Consider the following 24,183-nt stretch of genomic DNA (forward strand, 5'->3'; position numbering starts at 1 on the left):
ACAGAAATAGGTCCTTTGGCCCACCAAGTTCATGCTGACCATCACGTATCCATTTACACTGATGCAATTTTATTCTCCCCACATTCCCATCAACTAACTCCCCTCAGGTTCTACCCCTCATCTACACACTAGAGGCAATTTACAGCTGCCAGCGAACCTACCAACCCACATGACTTTGGGAAGTGGGAAGAAACCTGAACATCTGCAGGAAACACATATGGTCACAGGGAGAACATACAAACTCCACAGAGACGCAGCAGAGGTCAGGATCAAACCCAGGTGACTGGAGCTCTGTGACAGTAGCACTATCTGCTGCACCACTGTGCTGCCAATAATAGCTGATCATTTTTTTCACTCAGGATTGTGAATTTTCAGAATTCTCTCTCCCTGAGGCTGTGGGTCCTCAGTTGTTGAGTAATTCAAGGCTGAGATTGAGTAGATTTTTGGATCCTCGGAGAATCAAGGGATACGGAGATCAGGTGGGAAAATGGGCTTGAGACTTAAGGTCAGCCGTGCAGGCCCAAGGGGCTGAATGGCCTCCTCCTGCTCCTATTTCTTATGTTCTTTTGTCTTGCTGAATTTGTGGTAAATTTCACAAATGTTCGCCACCAGAGTGATCACTGTGATGGTGTTTATAGTTGCCGATTTTGTTTCTTATTTTGACTTCCTACTTCAAGCACTTTTGCCAACACAAGACCTTATGAGTTTCCTAGATTATAATGGAAATAACACTCACTATTGGTGTTAGAGATCTGTTAAGTGCGGTGGGCTTTTCTGCCTTTCTAAGTTCCCTCTTGGCCAAGGGCTCTCAGATCAATGGCTCCTATTCTGGAAGGAAGGGGAAGATTCAGCTTGGAAGGTTCCACCAGCTCATGTCAAAAGGAAATGGTGCTGGCAAAACCTATGTGAACTTAGTATTAGTCTTGATGAAACTTGGCCAAAGTAGGCTAAGTTGGTGTGGCACAGGTAGGCTAAACTGGGCTCCAATTTGGCTCTCAGAGTCTCAGAGACCACAAGGGTGGTTGAGCCCCTTCACTGTACTATAATTCACCCTGGTGTCCTTGGATGCAGAGAAAGAAAAACACAAGGGTGCTGTCTAGTGACCCCATCCCCACTTCCCCTCCCCCACCTAACATCCTAAGACTCCATGTACTTGAGGGGTGCAGCTCGTGGAGCTAGTGCATCACAGCACCACTCCGGTTTCCTCCCATGTATCAAAGACATGCAGGTTGTTAGGTTAATTGGCTACTATAACTTGCCCCCAGTGTGTAGATGAGTGGTAAAGTGTTGGGGGATTGATGGGAATGTGGGAGAACAAATTACAGGGAAAATTACTGGGGGAATGGGATTGATCTGTAAAACAGCATAGATTTGATGGGACAAAATGGCCTCCTTTGTTGTGTGGAAATATGGCATATGGATGGTTGATGTCCCCACAAAGGAATGGTTTCCTGTCACCTCATCACAACTCAGATTTAGGTGAATGACCACAGAAGGTTAGGTACTCAAGGCTTACTAGCACAAGTCACTGACTTGAAAGGGGAAAGAACAAACAATGGAGAATGAAGCCAAGCAAGACTGTAACTCTTGCCTTCTTTGCACTCTGTCCACATTCAGTGCCCCACAGAAAGCAACCCAGAGGCAGAAGAACAAACAATCTGCTGGAAGAACTCAGTGGCTTGAGCGGCATCTGTGGGATGAAAAAAATTGTCAACGCTTCGGGTCAAGACGCTTTTTCCTCCCACAGATGCTGCTCGACCCGCTGAGTTCCCTCCAGCAGATTGTGTGTTGCTCCAGGTTCCAGCGTCTGCGGTCTCTCGTATCTCCAGTGGCAGAAGCCTTCAGCTATTCGTCACAAGAGCTGGATATTTGCTAGTGAGGATTAGACAAGTCACTCAGTCACTTTCCCTCAAGGATGGAAGGAAGTTGAGGGAGGTTTGTGTGAAAATGCTCGCCAGGACCCTTCAAACCCTGAAAACCATTGGCAATTCATCCATTTTGCAGGCATAAAGTGGCACCTAAATGGTTAATGTGCAGTGCAAACAGACTTTTTCCACACTGGGGATGTATTGCCCACTATATTGCATCAGGCTGCTCCATGGCTGTCCAGATATGAGCAGGAATCAATTTGACATACAGGCCATCCCCGGATAATGAATGTGTTCAATATTTACAGACATCCATAAGTCAATTTTGTTCATAAGTTGGAAAATACACAAAAAAATCACTCGATATGGTAACCATACCTCCACAGTATTGTAATGAATGGCATCAAAAGACTGAAAAGAAAGAACAATGACTAAAATTGGAGAGAGAGGAGAAACTAGTTCTGCCATTCGTAGGAATCGATGCATGTAGTAAGACTTTTGAATATAATAATACTATGGGAGCTCATTCATATGTACGGATGTCCATAAGTTGAGCAATCTTAACCCAGTTGATGGCCCATACTCTTTAAATGTTTAACTGAAGGCCTTGCATGGGTAGGACCCTCACGTGAGAGTGGCCTGTCCATTGCTGGATTTACCCAGCAACACTGGTGGACAACAAAGCTGCTGCAGCAGCACTATTTAAAGGGCTTATCCACTGATCACATAGTGGTTTGTGCATGGGGGCAGTTTTTGATGTAATTTCCCACTTCTGCAGCTGATTTCAGACAATGCTGAGAGGGCTTTTCTCCTGGAGGGCCTGAAACCAGTTTCCCTGTCATTGTGGGTGGTCATAATGGTCTGAGAGACAAGGGGTGAGGTGAGGGAGCCAGTGGCAGTGATGGAGCAGGATGTGAGAGTGGATATGACAGAATGGTGTGAGAAGAGAGAAATGGAGGCAAGAGGCTGGGATAGGTCTTAATGAAAATTACAACCATCTTCTGAGTGTTTAACCACTGCCGTTAATCTCCATAGCAACCTGACAACAGCGAGGTTGCCTGAAAAGCTTTAACATCCCGGGCAAATGTATCTCCCTCCCACTCCTGCTGACCAGGCTCTCAAATGCTGCACTTTTCTTTACAAAGCAAAATACTTTTGTACATGTGTACACATAAATCATGCAAAGACAGAAATTGCATTTATTTTGTGCAAAGGAAGTTTAGTGGGGGAGGTACTGAGGTACTTCCCCCACAGTTACAACAAGCATTCAGGAAGGCGGAAAGTATGTTGGCCTTTACTGCAGGAGGGTTTGAGTACAACAGTAGAAATGTCTTTCTCCAATTTTCAGGCTCCTGGTAAGGTCACATCTAGAATATTGTGTTCAGGTTCGGTCTCCCTACCCAAGAAAGGATAGACATGATAGAGGGAATGTCGTGAAAGTTCACCAGGTTGATTCCTAGGATGACAGGTTTGTTATATGAAGAGAGATTAAGCAGACTGGGTCTGTATTCTGCTGAGTTTAGAAGAACAAGAGGTGATCTCATTTGAAACATACAAAATTCTTATCAAGCTTTGTAGGGTAGATATGGAATTGAAAAGAGACATTTTGACATACACACGAACAGCCAGGGAGTAGAGGGATATGGACCATGTGCTGGCAGATGAGATTAGTTAGATTGGCATCGTGGTTGGTGCAGACATGGAGTGTAGAAGGGCGTGTTTCTGTGCTGTACTGTTCTTTGTTTTATGTATTTTCTATGACGTTTCCCCTAAATGGGTGTCTAGAATCAGAGGTCACAGTCTCAAAGTGAGGGGTCGGACATTCAGTACAGAGGAGAAGAAATTTCTTCACACAGAAGATAGTGAATTTTTGGAATTCTCTACCCAACTTGACTGTGGACGCTCAGTCACTGAGCTGATTGAAGACAGAGATTGATAGATTTTTAGATGTTAAGGAAATCTGTGATCATTTTTGAGTAGTGGAGTAGAATTGAGGAATATGGAGTTAATGCAGTAAAGTGGTGCTGAGCCGTGATCTTATTGAAGGTGGGGGGGGGGGGGGGGTGGTTTCCAACAGGAGGAGGTGGTGAGGGACTTGTTCCTGCTGTAGCCTTGAGGGCGGCTTGTGGTGGTGCTGAGGCTCCAAGTGTGTTGGAAGAACAGCACAGGGAGGCCCTTCCTCACCACCTTCCAGGCCATATCCTGTTACCTGTCAGTCAGTCCAATGACAATATGTTTTGCCAGATTTTATCTTCTGCATTTGGGAACATCATGTCAGCACAGCTGATTTCATCAGTATGTAATACAGAACTTTTGAGTCAACATTTTCATCACAAGTCATGTTATTCCCATCACTTAACATCAGCACATCATCAGTTATTCATTTACAACTTCAAAACAAATATTTCATGGAGTTTTAACACAGATTTCGACTAAGTACTGTGCAATGGCAGGAAGGCCCTAAACTGTGGCTCATCCCCATGGAGCCCTTGCAGTGGCTGTCCCCAGTTTAATTGCATGGTCTAGGGCAACCTCGGAACAGTTTGCTGCACTTGGTTATGGACAACACCTTGCTTTGAAACATTGGTGAGATTTGGGCAGACCAGAGGGTGCCTTTCACTGTGTTGATGGTTTGCCAGCAACAGTTGATACTTGACTCAGTGTGTGTCCCTGGGAACATCCCGTACAGCACAGACTCTGGTGTCATACAGCTGTTTAGGATGAACCTTGGCAAATATCCCTGTACCTCATCCCAGACCTTCCTGGCAAAGACAGATTCTTTAAGGAGATGGGTATGGTCTCATTTTTAGTGCAGTCAACAAGAGGCGAGCATGCATTGTCAATCAAACACGAAAAGTGTGACAGGGAGGTCCTTTCTCATCACCAACCGAAGCAAGGTGTTGTTATTTATTTAAAAGCTTTGGTGATGAGGCAAATTGCCAAATGACTTCGACCAGTGTGCTCGGGGAACCGTCCCACTGGATCCACCATGTTCTTCTCCGGCAAGAATCTGATGACATTTCATGCAGACCATAGCCTGACTGATTTGTGATTAACTTTGCCTACATCCGGCTGGCATCAACCGAATGCTATCTCTGTATGCCCTCTCTGCACCTCCTGATAAGTTGGTGCCTGTTGCTCGAGTGAACACCCCCTTTAAGAGCTGATGGCTGACTTTAATTGGCCGCAGCGAAGCCCACACCTCGGCAGCGAATCCGGTTGGTCCCGCGCTTGTGGCCACGCGAAGGGCCGCATGCAGCGCGTGGCCACATCGAGCGAGCAGCCCAGCTTCTGCATCGCCGCCCGCCCGTCCGTCATTTTCCCGGATGTAATTGGGGCAGTGCTCTGCTCCTTGGCAACAGTCTGCGTTTGACTCCTCTCCAAGCTCCAATGGATATTTTTCTTTCTCTGAGCAGCCGACTATAAATAGGCTCTTTCTGAGGATTTTGTGGTTCTTGTACCTTCCACCAGAAACGAAACCATTTTGGCAAATAAACACACAGGGCACAGACGCTCTTTATTAACTCGAGGTGAGCGAGAGGAGTGTTTCCCATCACGGGACAGGCCTGCTTCTAGTTGGTCATGTGAGCCATTCTGGGGTTTATTCGGGCAGCAAGAGCAATGCCGGGACGTGAAGCCTAGGTGGGCTGGATGGAACCATGCGGCGTCCCTTTGAAATAATGTATTTATTCCATCCTGCCCTGAAGGCAGCTACTCAGGCTTCAGATCGGTTCTGTGGAGTTGCCCCCCAGCTGCTATTGGCAGATTCTGAGGGAGAACAGGGCTTAGCAAGAGGCGCCAGGGCCATGAGGGCTTTACTTGCTTTAATGAAGTTCCTTTTTGGGGGGGGGGGGTGGGTAGGTAATGGCATTGAGAAAATTGAAGGGTAGTGTACAAGTTTGAGGGGCTGAATGGCCTCCTGCTCTTGTATTCATGTCTGGGCAACTGAGTGGTGAGCATGGCAGTGGGAAACCCCAGTCAAGCTGCTGGAGGAGGACAGCAGGTTTTGTCCAAAACCATGTTGCTTTTTTATACATGTTCCCATTTTGTCCAGGTAAGTGTTCCCTATTTTAAAACTGAGCAGCGGAGGAGCTGAGCTGAAAGCCATTCAAGGACAGCATGTGTGAAACAAACCTGAAAGCACACACGTACTTCAATGTGTACACATATCAAAGAGCACAGGCTCACATCAGTGTGTGCATGCACATAGCAATGCATGTGTGTGTATTAATACATGTACAGAAACATTCATGCAATTGCACATATTTTGATGCATTCACACATCAACATGCAAGTGTTTACATGTTCACAACATTGCACAGATTAATACATGCACATGTATATACGCACACATTCACATATTCTCTCACATGCACATATATGCAGCGAAGAGGCCACCTGTCCTGCATCGGCTGTTCTACAACTGCCATTATTAATTTTGAGTTGCTAATCCAGAATCAGTGCCTGCTGCTGTCAGCCTTTGCAGCTCTGAGCTTGGTGGCCAAGTGTCTTTATTGTCTCTTTGAGGATTGAATGAGACCTGGTTGCACGCATGTATGTTTTCCAATGAGGATTACTGGCAGAGGGGTTTCCCCTCAATTTTATTTCCAGAAGTGGTATCCAGGTGCAGTCTTTATAGCTCCTGACCATTGTGGCCACCCATTCATCCCACCTCCACCCCTTTCTTAAAAAAACAGCTTGTCCACTCAGCCCAGGGAGTGAACTTGGCACTTCTGATCTGTTTGGCATTTACAAAAAGCTGTACGTTCTCCAGAAAGAGACCGGCATTTCCATAGCCTTTTCACAACTTCAGGATGTACGAAGCACTTCACAGTTAGTGAAGAACTGTGGAAATTTTATACTGTAAAGCTGTTCCTGCATATCCAAAATGTTTTTCGGGGAATATAGTAGCTTGTAGGGGTGTCATTGGATGTCATTGTCCACATAACTACCTTAGTGGAAAATTGACACTTCAGAGTGACGTTAGGTAATTAATTGGGTCAGACACCAGGGAACGATCCCACACACTTAAAATAATGCTATGGAATCTTTTATGCCCGCTTGAGAAAGCAGACAAGTCTCAGTTTGATATTTCAGCTAAAACTCCCTCAGTGCTGCCCTGAGTGTCAGGTTTAGATTTTTCTGCTCTTTCTGGAGTGTGACTAGTCCGAGCATTTCTTTCTCCCCTCACTCCCACCCCCGAGATCTCTGTGCTCCTCCATCTCTTGTTCATCCTCAAGTTTAATTGCTCCACCACTGGCGTTGAGCACTGGAGCTCCCTCCTTAAACTCCCTCTGCCTCTTTCTGCTTAGGATGTTCCTTAAATTCTACCTCTTTGGCCAAGCTTTTAGCCACCTCTCCTAATAAGTTTTTATGTGGCTGGGTGTCAGATTTTTTTTGACAATTTGCAAATTGCCTTTGGACATTTCACAATGCTAAATGGACTATATAAATGCAAATTTAAGTTTTTGCATTTACTTGCACAACAACAGTGATTGTTCTTCAGAAGATAGTTCATTGGCTGCTGAGTATGTTGGATTGTCCTAAAAATGCAATAACAAGTTGCATAAATGGAGAGGGAGGCATTAAGGCATATCAAGTCCTTTTGTAGAGTATTATCTTCTAATTGAAGTTTAAAATAATAACTTTTCTAAACTGCCTTTGCAGCTAAACATACTGTGGGAAAAAGGTAAGTTTCCTATTTGAAATGCAGGTATGTCACCTCATTCATCATGATAAGGAGTGCTGAGTAATGTGCAATCTTTATCTCAAACCACAGGTAAGGCACTGCCTGTCTGGGCCTGCCTGATGAACCTCAGGGCTGGGGAAGTTTAGAAGTGTATACAGTGGGGACAACTCATATTGGTTTCTGAAGCAAACATATACGGAAGCTGCCCCTCTACTTCCAAACACTGAAGGCCAAATTAAATTTTTTTCCCCCTAACTTTCCAAATGATATCCTCAAACAAATAATTCCAGGAGAGGATATTCTTTGGCAGCTGGCTACATCTATTAACACAGTTCTTAGATAGCTTTACTTCCACAAGCCCACTCTCCAGATGGAATAAAGATGTGTGAGATGCATCCAATACAGGGAACAAATAAAGAGGTCCCTGACTTCAACCTCCCTCGAAGACGGTAGAAAGGACTCTACAGAGTCTGCACAGACATGGAGGATGTGGCCACCTGCTCCACAAATGGAAGATGTGCAGTGACCCAAAGTGCAACTGTGACCATGAGTCCCAAACCATGGACCACATCACATCAACCTCACACATGAGGCACATCACTTCTCCACTTAGCACCTGTATCAGGACTGTAGTGGTTTCTGGTAGCAGCTCACTACCACGTTCTCGAGGGCAATTAGGGATGTGCAAGGGCAATGCTGGCCTTGCCAGTGACACCTAATCGAGCAGCACATCCCAAACCCACAAGCTTCACGACTGAGAAGGACAAAGGCATCAGGTGCATAGGAACATCACCCCTTACGAGTTCCCCTCCAAGTCGCACATCAACCTAACTTGGAAATATATCACCATTCACCATCATCGCTGGGTCTAAATCTCGGAACTCCCTCCCTAACAGCATTATGGGTGCACCTTCACTAGGAGGACTGCAGCTCATCACCACCTTCTGAAGGGCAATTAGGGAGATGGGCAATAAATGCTGGCCTTGCCAGTGATGCGACATCCTGTGAGAGAATAATGAAAAAAACACTTGTACTCCCTTACATTGGCCACAAGAGCTGCTTGTTGGACACCCAAATCTGTTCACCCACCAGCAGCTCCACCACCACCAGATTGCCCCCAAGGTTGCTGGGCAACCAGATATGTTTAAATGCCTTTTTTCTGTGACCTTGGGACCTCAGTGTGGAGCTGCTCAGAGTTGCATGGCAGCATGAGGCGCTGATACAAGCTGTTCATAGTTGTAGCTTCCTCAGGGATGAGAGGTCAAAGGGGTTGTTCCTGGTCATGGACTAACCCAAACGGTTGCCCGCCCTCATTATTCTTGCAGGGCCTGTCACATTGTGGCCCACTCACGTGTTGGCATGCAGTTTAATATTGACACTGGTCTTTTTTGCTACCAAAGTAGCTAAATAAAAGACCAGACTTAACATTTAAAAGGTACTTGGATAGGAAAGGATTAGAGGGATCTGGGCCAAACACGGGCAAATGGGACTGGCTTAGATGGGAATCTTGGTCGGCATGAACCATTTGGGCTGAAGGGCCTGTTTCCATGCTGTATGACTCTACAACTGATTTGTTGTATTGTTAAGAGATAGCATTTCTATTGCAACACAGGTTGGGCTGGTTGAAGCTCAGTGGCACTGTGAGTTTACAACTTGTTTCTCGGCCTCTGGGAGCTGGCTTCCAAAGAACGCCATGCTGACATTTCAAAAGCCTGCTCTCTCTGCTAACTTGGCTGCTACTGGGACTTCTACCCAGTTTCTTGTGGGTGTAGAATAGAAAAAGAAAAAATCCTGCTCTCTTTACAGAATTCTCATACTTTAATACCAAGTCTGTCTTAGTGAGGAAAGCATAGAGAAAACTGAGACAATTCTCCCAAATACAACAACAGTGGACTTAAACAGCACATCTAACATAGTAAAATGTCCCAAGGTGCTTTCCAGGAGTGATTATCAATCAAAAATTGACAAAAGCTACATAAAAAATATTGGGGATAATGAATCATGCTTGGTGTCAGAAGGGAGTTTTAAAGAGCATCCAAAAGGGGAGGAGGAAGAGAGGTTTAGGGAGGGAATTTCAGAGCTTGGGGCCCAAGCAGCTGAAGGCACAGCTGCTAGTTTGCGGGGGGGGGGGGGGGTGTGGGGGTGAAATCGTCCAGGGTGAGCAAGAGGACAGAATTAGAGCAGCTCTGAGGTATGAGGGGGTGGAGGAGAGTACAGAATCTTGGTAGACACTAAGATGGATCTCCAACTGTAAGAGTGGAACACAGGAAATCAAAAGTTTACATTAATATAGTATGGAGTGCCTTCTGAGAGGGTGGTAAAGTGTTATGAACGTACACAGTACTTTAATGTGTTTCATACCTTTGCTGTCATTTTCTCAGGAATGTCTAATGGGACAGTGCAGAGGGAGCTTTACTCTGGATCTAACCTGCACTGTCCCTGCCCAAGGATTGTGTGATGGGAAGTTGTGGAGGGAGCTTCATGCTGTGCTTAATCTTGTTGTCACTGTCTCAGGAGTGTTTGATGGGAGAGTGTAGAGGGTGCTTTACTCTGTGTCTAACCCGTGCTGTTCCTGCCCTGGGAGCATTTGATAGAACAATGCAGAGGGATCTTTACTCTGTGTATAACTCTCGCTGTTACTGCCCAGGAGTGTTTGACAGAGTAACGTAGAGGGAGCTCTACTCTGTACCTATGCCATGCTGTCCCTGCCCTGGAAGTGCTTGATAGGTTCTCATGATAGTAATCAAAAGTGAGGACCTTCCCCTGTTTCCACTGTTCCCCAACACTCTGAATCCCACCGTCTTCCATAATCAGGGCTAGTGTGAGATGGTGTATATCTTCCATCCTGGTTGCCCTGTCCCCTGCAATTAGCAAACATAGAGCAAGGATTGAATCTTGAATTCCTTACAGTTTATCTAAACTTTCAACCAAATGGCTTGTTGCATTGTACAGTACATCCTCTTGCAAATCTAACCATGGCTTCTCTGCCCCACAGTCGATCCGGGAGGTTACTGGTTACCTGCTCGTGGCACTGAATCAGTTTGAGTATCTTCCTCTGGAAAACCTGCGAATTATCCGCGGTACAACACTCTATGATGACAAGTATGCACTATCAGTGATCCTCAACTACCGGAAAGACGGAATTCAAGGGCTGAAGCAGCTTGGCTTTAAACATCTGACAGGTAAGATCTTTGGATAGATGGGCAGGAGGAATTGGAGAGGAACTCCTGGGGAGTAGTGAGCGTTCTGGGACCACAGTCCACGATAGTATCTTGGCAAAGACCTACCATAAGGACTTATGATACCTTTGGGGCACTTTGCGAGCACCGTGACTTTTCGGTTTCCTTTGCTCTGTCTGCCTGGTCTAAAGGGTGTACTTATTGTGAGCGCAAAGGAGCTTAGGAGGCCACATTCCGGCAGCATGGACATGGACAGTGAACACTGGCGAGCTGTTCAGCAACAGCAACCAACACCTCTCTGAGCCTGACGTTATCTCGTGCCACATTGTGACCATTGGATCAGCTGCCAGTGTTCAGATATTGAAGCTACTCGAGTTCAGCTGGCCAGGTTTAGGTTGAGGTTTTAGTGAAGACCCTCCACCTTCCCCATAAATCAACCCAGGGGAAAAGGAGCATTTTTTTTGCATCAAGTATGTGTCGCTGTGCTTCCCTCCAGCTCTCTGTTCAAGATGTGGGTTTGGATGACAGGTTTAATTAAAAGATTTACTTGTTATGACTTTTGCAATGAGTCAGTGAGAGAATTGCAGTTTCTGTCAAACCAGATTTTCAGCCAAGGAGCAGATCTGGAGCCAAATTTCACCTCAAACTAGGCAACAGGCTTTGAGGAAGCAGCTGAGCCAAAAGTTGCTGTCTGCTCTGCCACAGCTCCAGCCAAGACGTGCTGCCCCCATCCTACCCACGCACACTTCTGCTCCCCTCCCCCATTCTGACTCCCTTCACACTGCACTCACACCACTCAACCTCCATTCCCTTCCCCAAACATTGCTCTCATCTCACTGCTCCCACACTCACTCCACCCCACTCCCACCATCCCATTTCCCCCCACACTCCCTCAACCCAGCCTCTCATACCCTCAACCAATTCACATCCCATTCCCCCTCACCCCACACTCTTCCACCCCACAGCTCCTTACCCAACTCCCCCACCCCTTAACCCCATATTCCTTGTACACACCCCTCAACCCACCTCACTGCATTCCCTCTCGTACCACTCCCCTCCTCTCATCCCACACCCTCACCCACACGACCCGACCCCACCCCATCCCACCCCGTTTCCTCTCACCGCACTCTACCTCACTCCTCTCCTTATACATTCTATCCCATTCTCCCTTCCTGCTGCTGCATCCAGCAATGTCCCCCTGCCAATGTTGCAGTGATGGACCATGGCTGCTCCTCCCTTTCCTCGCCAGGGGTTGTCTGTAATGCATCAGGTGGTTTCCCGCTTGAGACCAGCTCTCTCGGCACAGACAAGAGATAGAGACCAATAAGCCCATCGAGGCAGCTCACAATAAGATGCTTTGAATTGGCTTGATGTTTCTAAGTCCAGTGAGCTTCCCTTTATATATGGCCATCCAGTAACTCAGAGATGGAGCTGACCCTTGTCATTCTCCCAACCTCCTGGTTAAAATCAGAGGGCAAACTTAACAAGAATGGTAAGTGAAGAGACAACATGTGTCTGTATGAATGACACTGTAGAGCAGCCAGCAGGTGGTTATTGTCAATTTTTGGTCTGGGCTGGTGGTGGGGGGGGGGGGGGGGGGAGGGGGGTTGGTTAGTCATAGTTAACAACTTTCAGTTGTACAGCAAACACCTAACAAGGGTGCCTGTAGGGATTGGGGGAGAATTTAGCAAACACATCCTAAGACATTTCACAAAAGTGTTATCAAACCAAATTAAATATTTAATACTGAGTCACATAAGGAGATATTAGGACAGGCGACCAAAATCTCAGTCAGTAACACAGGTATTGAGGAAAGTCTTTAAAGAGAAGAGAGGAAGAGTGGCTTAGGGAGGGAATTCCAGGGCTTGGGGACCAGGCAGATGAAAGCACGATGCCAGCGGTGGAAAAACTAAATTCGAGGATGTTCACAAGACCGGAATTGGAGGAGCACAGAGAACTCCAGAAAGCTGCAGGACTGGGGATGGTAATATTGCTGAGGAACACTGAATAAAACCCCTTATCAGGCCAAGATATTGGTGTCTGCAATTACAAATGTCACTTGTGTGTGGTCATTCTCACTTCAGGGTGGCCTCTAGACTTGTGTAAAGGCGGTTTAAAATCGAATCCCATTACCAACTCATTGCAAAGAGCCTTTATCCGTAGATTTCTACTTCAGCTACCTGCCTTCCCTCCACACTTTCAAAGATCCCCATTTAAAAGACTGAAGCAAGGGAATATCACATACATGGTGAAAAAGTAATGTTTAGCAATCAAGTAGTAGTGTTTGTGTGTTCACAAATATTGAGATCCCTGCACCCTCCCATTCTCATTCTCTTCAGGATTGGGCTACTTCTTGCTTATGATGCACAGTTCTCGGATAGCGCATGGCTAATTTGAAAATCAGGCTGCCCGGGACCATCTGGAGGTTTTCCCCACACACTTGTCCCCAGCCCACTGTCCTCTCCATGATCCCATTCTCCAGGATTCTCTCCTAAACTATTTCCCCTTCATCATAAGAAATGGGAGCAGGAGTAGGCCAGTCTTGGCCTCAACACCACTTTCTTGCTCTCTCCTTGTGCCCTTGCCTTGTAGTAGTTTAAATAAGATCTCTCCCACCCACCAAAAGACATCCTCACTGAGTCTTCTCCTGTTCTCAACTGACACTGACACACACACACACACACACACACACACACACACACACACACACACACACACACACACACACACACACACACACACTTCCAACCACAGTTGCATTTATATGGCACAGCAAGCTCCCCTAATCAATAGGTAATTTTTAAAAATGTGATTTTTATGAAAGGATAACTATTGGCCTCAGGGTACCAGAGGGAATTCTCTTGCTCCTCTCCAAAATGGTGGCCATAGCATCTTCTGCGTCCACCTGGTTTGACATCCTTAAGTATTCCCTCAGTACTGGACTTCTGTGCTTGAGTTTCTGGAGCAGGACTTGAACCCATGACCACTTGATTCAGCTGAGAGTGTAGCCCACCCAGCTACAGATAACACTTAAATCTTAAGGGCACAACCAGGACTGTGGGCCCTGGCTAGTTACCTTTTCCTTTCTATCGCTCTGCATTCCTGAAGCCCAGTGTTGAGATCAAGCTAGTAACTAAGCCTGGGGCTTTGATTTCCACAGGACTGGCTGTAGCACCTTCTTATAACCCAGGGTCACATTAGGAGAGTCCCCATGTGTGCCTACTGAGATACCCAACAGAGCTTTCAAACACTGGGAAAAACCATGAGGGGTCCTGGAGAGTGAAAATATGGCTCTTGTATTTGTCCACAAAGGTGCAGTTCCTACACTTTGCTGCAATGTAAATACTTGGAAACTTACAGCACAGAAGGGGCCATTTGGTCCATGTTGGTTTAAAATGGATTTTAGGTTCCTCCCACTTCCTAGCTCTCGGTCCATAGCCCTGTAGCTTACAACTCTTCAGGTGCTTGTCCAGGTACATTTTAAATATGGGGAAGGTTTCTGCCTTCACCACACTCTCAGGCACCCACCAATCATTGAATAAAATCATATTTTCTCAACTCTCCTCCAGTACTTCTATCAGTTACCTTGGATCGATGCCCATTCGTCATTATAATTTCTGACAGGGGAAATAGTTCCTTTCTGTTTACCCTGTTGAGGTTTCTCGTCATTTTATGCACCTCACTTAAACCTCCCTTCATTTCCTTTGTTCAAAAGAAAACAACCCCAGTCTGGATAATTTCTCCTCACAACTATAGTCCTCTAGTCCTGGCAACATCCTTGTAAATCTCCTCTGTACCCTCTCTAGTGCAGTCACACTTTGAGAGGCTTTTGCTGCAGATAAATACATGTGGTTCTTAACCACAGTGCATGGTTCTTTTAACCACAAGGGCCTCTGGGGCAGATATTTATTTTCTTCTAGCCAGGTAATGAACACTGAAGGAAGAACATATTCACCTTCAGATAGAGCAATATTGTAAGAAAGTTTGTTGATTTGGAAGACTAGTGGCTGAAATAGAATGGTATTTTAGATATTTCAAGTATAATCTTCCAACATAAAGAACATCTGTAGTCTTTATAAACTGTGATCCAGTTGCAATACTCTGAGCTCAAATATTACTAGAATTTAGCTACATTTGTGCTCACTGTCCGTGCAATACTTATTCCCTGCATTGGTCCCAAACATTTAATTAAATTCTCTCTTCTCTCCTTCCGGGATTTCCAATGATCGTTATTTCATTTCTTTACTAACACTCTCCTTTTTGGTTTTGTGCTGTGCAGAGATTCTGGTGGGAGGTGTATATCTGGAATCCAACAAGTTTCTGTGCCACACAGAGTCCATTGATTGGGCTGACATCCTACACAACCCAAAGGAGAGAATGGACTTCAATGAGACAAAGGATGCCATCAAAGGCTGTGAGTACTGCACGCAATCAGGAAGGGGTACCAACTTTGGAATCTGCTTTTGTAAACTTGCATGATAAATTGGTCCTTGTTTTTATTCATTTCTGGTGTTTATAAGATTAGCATTTATTGCCCATCTGTAATTCCCCTTCAAAAGTTCATGGTAAGCTGCTGCTTTCTTGAACCATTGCAGTACTTCCAGTGATGGTACTCTCACAGTACTGTTGGGGAGGGAGTTCCAGAACTTAGACCCAGTGATAATGAAGGACAGGTGATATATTTTCAAGTAAAGATGGTGTGTGATTTGAAGAGGAACCTGCAAGTGGTGGTGTTCCAAGCACCTGCTGCCCTGATCTGAGATGGTAGAGGTCATGAGTTTGGGAGGTGCTGGGCAAGTAACTGCAGTGCATTTTGTAGATGGTGCACACTGCAGCCACTGTGCGCTGGTGGTGGAGGGAATGACTGTTTAAGGTGGAGATTGAGGTTCCAATCAAGCAGGTTGTTTTGACCTGGATGGTATTGAGTTTCTTGAGAGTTGAAGCTACACTCATCCAGGCAAGTGGAGAGTATTCATGACTTGTGACTTGTGGATGGTGGACTTTGTTCAAAACAAAGGCTCTGATGTTCAAAGTCTGTGTTGGGGACTTTTTGACTGTCTCCCTATCTGTCTTCTCCTCCTCTTCCTTTACAGTAACATTCTCTGCAGAGGAAAGCCAGGTCCCAAAGTTAAATGTGCATGACTGGTTTAGTTTGTTCATATGTACCTTAATTGCTCGATTTCCAATTTATTGCTATAATGTCATTGACTCTTTGGGGTATGTGTTTTTGATTTATAATGATGATGTATTTCCTGTTTTTCAGGCTCCCAGTGTCATCCATCTTGTAAAGGACATTGTTGGGGCCCTGGTGAGGTTGACTGTCAGAACTGTAAGTACATTGTGCATTGTTAATGGATTGCTTGTGAGGTACAGGAAATGGGCAGATGAGTGTACAGTCATTCAGGCTGCTGTGCAGTCCAGGTAGAATACCAACATAAGAGAGTAACTCAAACTGGTATTCACATTACTGAACCATGTGTGAATACATAAAACTGTAGACTTAATAGAAAGACTTGCTTTTGTATACGTGGATACCCTGAGTGCTGATTTGTTACGGTGCTCTTAGCCATCCAGTCCAAACACTCACAGGATAACCTGATACACCCCTACTTTAAAAAAAGACATCTGCTTGGGCTGCACACTGCTGTGCAGGGGACCTGGTGTGAATACCTGCTCTCTGCTGGAGCTCCCACAGCAATGAATCATCCACTGCTCGGTGTGGAGGGTCTGCCTATGGGGGTGGTGTTGAGACACTTCTGCTCAGCACTAAGATGTCCTCAGCAACGGCATGGTGAGTGTGGCCAATGCTGGGGACTGGCAGCACCTGCTCTGGGTGTTGACAGGCTGCCCAGATCCTACAGTCTCCCTCATCACCTCCTGTCAGGAGTGATAGAAGTTGCTGATCCCCCCCCTCTCTTTGCCTGCACGGTTTTTCTACGGTAACAAGCTTAATGGCGCTAGTTGGCTATTGCCTTGATATTGAGCTTAAAAGTTTCAGGTAAAACCCCAGCTTCCCACACACTTTTTCAATGATGTGACTGGACCTTTCTGTTTTAATGTATCTTGGTATTATTTTGTCCAGTTGCCATTTTTCAAGTAATTGTTTTCTCACTTTTCTGCTTCTCATAATGGGTGCTTGAACTGAAACGTTGATTCTTCTTCTCTCCCTGCTAATGCTGCCCAACATGTTGTGCGCTTCGAGCATTCTGTTTTTATCGCAGAACTTAGCTAGAGTACAGTCCCATCATGTCCATATGGTAGTGGATCACTCTTTGGTTACTCTGTTCATATCAACCATCCAGCTTGACTTGAGGTTCTGTTAGCAAAATGTTGTTTCAATCACACAAGCCAACACGCAGTATTTCCAAGGAAGCATTTGGTGTTGGTGGGTGAAATGGCGGCTGTTATCATTTGACTGGATGACACAAGCAGTGTACCTTGGGCTGAAGCTATCAGTATCGACGTGATTCACACACAATCTCTCAGTGTGAATGGGGGTTATATTTATAAACATGCCAAATCCTTTCAGACACACAAAACTTGAAGTAGTTATAGATGATCATAAATTAGTGTCAATTTGAACTGAATTGATAGGTTGTGGTTTGCTTTGTTCCAAGATTTGAATGCACTTTCTGTATTAAGGTGTGATTTGCCAGACTGGTGAAGTGTCACATGGTCAGGGATGTTATTTTTGGATCAGTTGTTTCACTGAAGACCTGACTGAATTGTTGGATTGCTGTCAGAGACTGCAATGGCACCAGTCAGAGAAGATAAAAAGAGTTTGCCTGGTGTCCTGGCTAGCATTGCTTCAACCAGTCTCACTAAACAAAGATTAAGCGATAGGATCAAGAGTAGACCATTCAGACCCTCAAGTCTGCTTCACTATTCAATATGATCACAGCCGATCCTTTAACTTAAATCCACTTTTCCAATATCCCCTTGAATCTCATGAGGTTCAAAAATCTCTGAATCTAAGCCATGAATTAACTCAGTAATTGAGTCTCCATATCCCACTGGGGTAGAGCATTCCAAAGATTCATAACCCTCTGAGTGAAGAAACTTCTCTCATCTCAGTCCTGAGTGGCTAGCCCCCTGCACTGAGACTGTGACTCCAGTTCTCGTCTCTTTAATCTGAGGAAATGGACTCTCAGTCTCCCCAATGTCAGTCCCTCTCTGAATCCTATACATTATAAGGTTATTCTCTTTCAACCTTAAAATCTAAAGTAACTGCCAGAAAAAATAAATTACTTATTTCAAAAAAGGAGAAACACTGATATTAGACCTAAACCTAATAATAGGTCATTCTTGATCCCAAGGGACTGCTTAAGAAGTAAGAAAATAAAAAGAACTAATTTTTAAACTCAGTTGGATCTAGAATTAATCTGGAGTTTGTTGCCCTTCCAAAAGATGCATATTTGGCTCCTCCTATAGGTTATTTGGTTCAGACTGCAATGAGCTGACCTTTATAGGCCAGCTCGCTGGCTCAATTCTTTCTCCATGCTGAATTAGAAAGTAACATATGAAATGCGTAAGATTCTTAAAAGACAAAAATAGAAAATGCCGGAAAAACTCAGCAGGTCAGGCAGCATCTGTGGAAAGACAAACAGTTAACATTTTGAGTCTGTGACCCTTTGTCAGAACTGGGAAAGGTTCTTAAGGGGCTTGACATTGGGATGCTGAGAGGCCGTTTCCTCAAGATAGCGAGTTTAGAACTGGGGGCGACAGAGTATTAGGATAAGGGGCTACCCATTTAGGATGTAAATGAGGATAATGTTCTTCACCCTTTACCTCTTTACCCCAGAGGACTTGGTTGTTGAGAATATTCAGGTTATTGGTATATTTCTGAACATGAGAATCAGTTTGGAAGGTAGATCAGCTGTGATTGTAATGAATAGTAGAGCAGGCTTGAGGGGGCTGGATAGCCTTCTCCTGCTCTTGCTTTTGAAAGATGTTCACTTGTGTGGACCATTGTAGTACATGTGGCCCCTGGGAAACCCCAGCAGGAATCACTGTCTTCAGGCAAGTGATGAGGGAGCACAAAAGCTGCAATGATTCTGACTTCGCTCTCCTTTTTTTCCCCAACAGTGACTAAGTCAGTGTGTGCTCCTCAGTGCAATGGCCGATGCTTCGGACAACACAACCCCAGCGAGTGCTGCCATAGCGAGTGTGCTGGTGGGTGCTCTGGCCCCAAAGATACCAACTGCTTTGTAAGTCCTTGAAGTGCTTTATTTTAGTAAATTCTGGCTTTACAACAGTGACTACACTTCCAGAGTATGTCCCTGGTTGTGAAGCACTAAGCTCACCGTAGAAGCGGATGTCTTCATTTTAATGGTGTGAATTCTGATACAAAGGAAAATCCTGTGCTGGAATTGGAAAATGTATGAGAAACAGGTCAGTAATATCTGTGTGGAGAGAGAAACCAAGTTAATGTTTCAGGTCAATTTGAAACATGAGCCTTGTTTTATTTTTCCTGTCTATGTGAGTGCCAGACATTTCTGGGTAACTGATCCTGATGCTCACAGCCAATAGAAAATCTTTCTGGAGCAGGAATTGACAGTGAATCCTAAAGAGTGAAATAAGCACCGAGAGACAGTATGGCAGGGGGCAAGTGTCTAGTGGGGACTGTTGGAATGGAAGCAGCTGTCTGCACTGGGTGGGGTCTGAAGAGACTAAGTGTGATAATGAGCAACTGGGAGTGGAAAGATGTGAAGGCTTTGGAGAAAGTGCAGAAGAGGTTTACTCGGATCATTCCGGGGATAAGGGACTTTGGTGATCCGGGTAGACCGGAAAAGCAGGGGTTGTTCTCCTTGGAACAGGGGATGTCGTGAGTAGATCTGAAGGAGGCAAATTCCTGAAGGATATACTCAGAGTGGACAGGGAGAAACAGTTCCCATTGGCAGAGGGGTCAAGAACTAGAGGATCTAGAATGAAGGTGATTAGCAAAAGAACCAAAAGTTACATGAGGGAAAACTTCATGCAGTGAGTGGTTAGGTTTAGCACTGCCAGGGTGGTAGTGGAGGCAGGTTCAATTGTAGCAATCCAAAGCAAGCTGGATGTGTATCGGAAAGGAAAGAATTGGTAGAGAGGGCAGAGGAGCGGGAGTAGCTTGATTGCTCTTCCATGGAGTCGGTATTGACTCAATAGATTGGCCTCCTGTGCTAAAACCATTTTGTGACTCATGGACAGAGTGAACATAGCCAAAACTGAGCATGTGATGGCGAATGAGGGAGAGAAAGGATAACGGAGCTTCACAAAATGAGTGGGGCTTGACTGATAGTGAAGAACCATTGCAAGGAGCAACAGACTGCATCAATCAGAGTCCAAGAGCAGTGAGGGCCAGCAGTGTGCCCAAGTATCAGAGTGCAAAATGGTCATTTGTTGAGCTGTTCTGATTTCTCCCACTGATGGTTCTGTTCCCACAGGCATGCAAACGCTTCAATGACAGCAACTCTTGTGTTCCAGTCTGTCCACAACCATTAATTTACAATAAACAGTCCTATCAGCTGGAGCGCAACCCTGACACCAAGTACATGTATGGATCTTTCTGCGTAAAGAGCTGCCCTGGTAAGTACATTGAATTTGCCATGAATCCGTCTCCCACTCTTTCCGTTCTGTGGGAACTATACCGTCATCAGGAGAGGTTGCACAACAATCTGAGGTGTGCGTAACCAACCATTGGACAACTTATGCTAATGATGGCCTCCTTACAGAGAGAACATGGTGTCGCTCATTTTTCTTTCACCCCTGATATAACCAAGAGTTACATTTGCGCACCCCGCCCCCCCCCCCCCACCCCCCTCCAGCCCAAGTGGCATCCAGGCTATCGGCTAACTCAACAGATGGGCATGGAAGCTGCAACCTTTCTGATCTGTATGTTATCACCTCCCCCTTCAATTAGTGGGGTTTTATTCCTGTTATGCTCACACTCAATACACGTAGAGAGTCGCAGGGAAGTTTCATAGAAACTGCAGCATAGGAGGAGCCATTGAGCTCATCGTGCCTGGGCCGGGCTCTTTACAGGGGCTAGTCCCACTTCCCTGCTCTTTCCCTGTAGTACTGTTAATCTTTCCCTTTTGAGTACTTATCCAATTCCCCTTTTGAGAGATCCTGTTGAATCTGCTTCACTATCCTTTCAGGCAGAGGGTTGTGGATCGCAGCATCTTATTAGGTTAAAGAAAATAATTCCCCTCATCTCTCTACAGGTTATGTAAGTGATTCTCTAAACCTGTGAACACCCCCATGCCAGTGGAAACTGTCATATTTCCATGTCTGCTGGGGACATTAAGCTAGCTGCCTGTGTTATACCTCAGCAGCATTTGGTTTCTATCCCAGCCAATTCAATGTCACCTAGTTTATGTACCAATTCCTGGAAATCACTTCGAGGCATGAGCTCATGGAGTGGAGCATGAAGAACTTAAGAAGTCAGAGCAGGAGTAGATCATTTGGCCTCACAAGCTGTTCTACCATTCATCAAGATCATGGCTGATCTTCTCCCATTTTCCTGCACTATCCCAATATTCCTTGATTTCTTAAATATCCTGAAATCTATTGATCTCTGTATTGAATGAATTCAATAACCGAGCCTCCACGGCCTTCTGAGGCAGAGGATTCCAAGGGTTCTCCACTCTCTGAGTGAAGAAACCTCTCCTCATCTCTGTCCTGAATGATCGATCCCTTATTTTGGGACTGTTTTCTTTGGTTCTCAGGGTCACCCTCTGTTTTTGTTTAATCGGCAGCAAACTTCATCGTGGACCAGAGCTCATGTGTCCGTATCTGCCCCAGTGGCAAGACGGAGGTTGAGAAAAATGGGGTAAAGATGTGCGAGCCGTGTGATGGCCTGTGCCCAAAAGGTGAGAGTGCAAGAGCTCAGACTCCTCCCTTCATCCTCAGCAGGTTGCCTGGGCAACAGATACAATTTCCATTGTAATGTTAATCGGGAAGGGGGGGGGGGGAACAAAAAAACAGTTGGTAGCTGATTGGAGCACGATTCCTGTCCCTGGAATTAAGCCAATGTTTGTTAGTTAGTTTCAAGTGAATGTACCTATCTTAAGCCTTTTTGTGAGCACTGAGAGCCATTTCACTGTGTCCAGTGGTGTTTTGAGCACCTCTATGCTACCCTGTATATAGAGCCATTTGTGTTTAATCTTGTTGAGCATATTGCATTGGTGCACAAGAAGTCTCAGTCAATGGCGAGTTGTCTGTTTGTGGTTCAAGGCAACCCAGCTGTCTCCACACCTTGACCCCAGTGGCAAGAATGGCCTGGGAGCTTGGTTGTTGTTGGACCTGTGGTTACGTTTCTTTTGTCAGAGTCAGGATTCTCTAAACATCACCACCTCTGTTTCTCCATTGGCTGAAGGTTTACAGCCAGCAGCTTGAGGCGGGCCTTTGGTGGGGCTTTTGGACAGGCGTGGGTTTGACGTGCTTCTAAGCACTTGGTGCCAGAGCTAACTTGGAAAATCGGCACCTTGGATAATCTTCACCGGCTTGTTCCTACTGACAGCAGCATATAACAATATTGAGGGCTTAATTTAAAACATCAGAGCAAAAGAGAAGTAGGTGTTTCATTTTAGATTATGTCCCCAGTTATTTGAAAATCCACCAACTTTTACGAGACAGTTGGTATGAATGTTCTTGTGGCTCAGAGGACTGCTGTGATGGTTCAGAGTCAGGAAGCTGTAGGTTTAAGTCCTGCTACCTGGACATAGAAATCTGGACTGACACTCAGTGTGAATACCGAGGGAATGCTGCATTGTTGGAGGTACCGTTTTTGAGATGACTAATGAAATCATATTTGCCCCTCCTCAGGGTATATATGAGGATTCCGGAGCAAGAGGATTCTCCCTGGTACCCTAGAGCCAATATTTACCCTCAGTGAACCTCACTAAGTCAGCCCATTTGGTTGTGTTCATGTTCTATTTGTGGAAGCTTGCTGTGCACAAGTTGGCTGCTGTGTTTCTCACGTTACACTTCAAAGGATGGCTGTGAGGTACTTTGAAACACCCAGCGATTATGAAAGGGGCAATAAAAATGCAAGACTTCCCTTTGTTTTTTTTTACTGCTGCCATCATGCATCACTTTTACCCAGTGGAGAACAAGCTGGCAGCAGTTTGGCAAGTTGACCTTGAATTTGCAGGAACCTTCACTTCCTGGTGTTTTCCAGTTGGTAAGTCCATGGCCAGCTCTGATGTTCATGGTTCTATGCCCTGTCAGTGGTGATGGTTAAATTACTGGATTAGCAATAAAGAGACCTGGGCTAACAATCCAGAGACCCGAGCTCAAATCCCACAATGGCATGTGTGGAACTTAAATTCAGTTAATAATCCAGGATCATTTGATGATCACAACATTACTGGATCGTTGTAAATCTGGTGAGGAAATTTGCCATCCTTACCCAGACTGGCTTATATGTGACTCCAGACTCACCAAATGTTGGTTGACTCTGAAGTGGCCTAGTAAGCCACTCAGTTAAAGGGCAATAAATGCTGCATTTGCTGGTGATGCCCAGATTTCAAAGAAAAAAAGAAATAGAGCCTTATTAGGGCTGCTGCTCACTAACTGCATTGAGGGGGTTCAGCTTTCAATTAGGGCCAGATGGGCTCTTTCTTCTTTCTGACAAGTTTGAGGGTTTTGACAGAAGCTATGTCAAGTTATTTTGTAAGAAAAATATCACTCCACTGGAAATTATTTGTGGTTTTCTCAAAATTGAAGATTGCAAATCTGCTGCCAATGCAGAAAATGGTTCTAAAGGTCAGCATGCAGCTAAGAATGAGCAGATTGTCTTGTGAAGAAAGGTTAGACAGGCTAGGTTTGTATCTACTGGAGTTTAGAAGTGTGAGAGGGGACTTGATTAAAATATAAGAGGTCATGGCGGTTTGGATGTGGAGAGGACATTTCCTCTTATGGGAGAATCTGGAACCAGGGGTCACTGTTCAAAAATAAGGGGTCTCCCATTTCAGACAGAGATGAGATGCAATGTCTTCTCATAGGGTTGTGTTCTTTTGGAACTCATTTCCTCAAAAGGCAGTGGATGCAGCCTGAATATTCTTGATGCAGAGGTAGATAGATTCTTCGTAAGAAATATGGGGTGAAAGACTACTGGTGGTAGGGGAATGCAAAGTTGAGGTTACAGTCAGATCAAGTATGATCTTATTAAATGGCAGAGCAGGCTTGAGGGGCCGAGTGGTTGTAACAGGGGAGTTGATGTTTCTGGTGAGGGCTTATCAAAATGCTGTTGTTCTTCCTTTGCCACAACAAAAATCATTGGCAGCTTGAGAAATTTTACAATCATGGTGCGTCCTCAGTAGCAGTTCTTTCACTGACATGACGTCTATTTAAACAGAGCCTTACTTGGCCTTGGGATGTGCCACAACGCTGGACACCCTGAGGGGGGAGGTGGGGATGGGGACAGATACAGTTTAATTACTAATCTGAGGCTGGTTCTTTCATG

At 45.3% G+C, this 24,183-nt stretch overlaps 1 protein-coding gene across 3 annotated transcripts in view; it reads left to right on the forward strand.

The window, feature by feature from the left end:
* Positions 1-24,183, forward strand: part of LOC127566971 (receptor tyrosine-protein kinase erbB-4-like) — a 110,953-nt gene that overhangs the window by 46,300 nt on the left and 40,470 nt on the right. For all 3 annotated transcript variants that reach the window (XM_052009546.1, XM_052009547.1, XM_052009548.1), the window contains exons 3-8: positions 10,553-10,739; positions 15,016-15,150; positions 16,000-16,065; positions 18,822-18,943; positions 20,159-20,300; positions 21,473-21,586. In XM_052009546.1, the coding sequence (XP_051865506.1) occupies positions 10,553-10,739; positions 15,016-15,150; positions 16,000-16,065; positions 18,822-18,943; positions 20,159-20,300; positions 21,473-21,586 (766 nt within the window). The remainder of the gene's footprint in view (positions 1-10,552; positions 10,740-15,015; positions 15,151-15,999; positions 16,066-18,821; positions 18,944-20,158; positions 20,301-21,472; positions 21,587-24,183) is intronic.

The sequence above is a fragment of the Pristis pectinata genome, chromosome X, assembly GCF_009764475.1.
Source record: "Pristis pectinata isolate sPriPec2 chromosome X, sPriPec2.1.pri, whole genome shotgun sequence".
NCBI classification, from domain to species: domain Eukaryota; kingdom Metazoa; phylum Chordata; class Chondrichthyes; order Rhinopristiformes; family Pristidae; genus Pristis; species Pristis pectinata.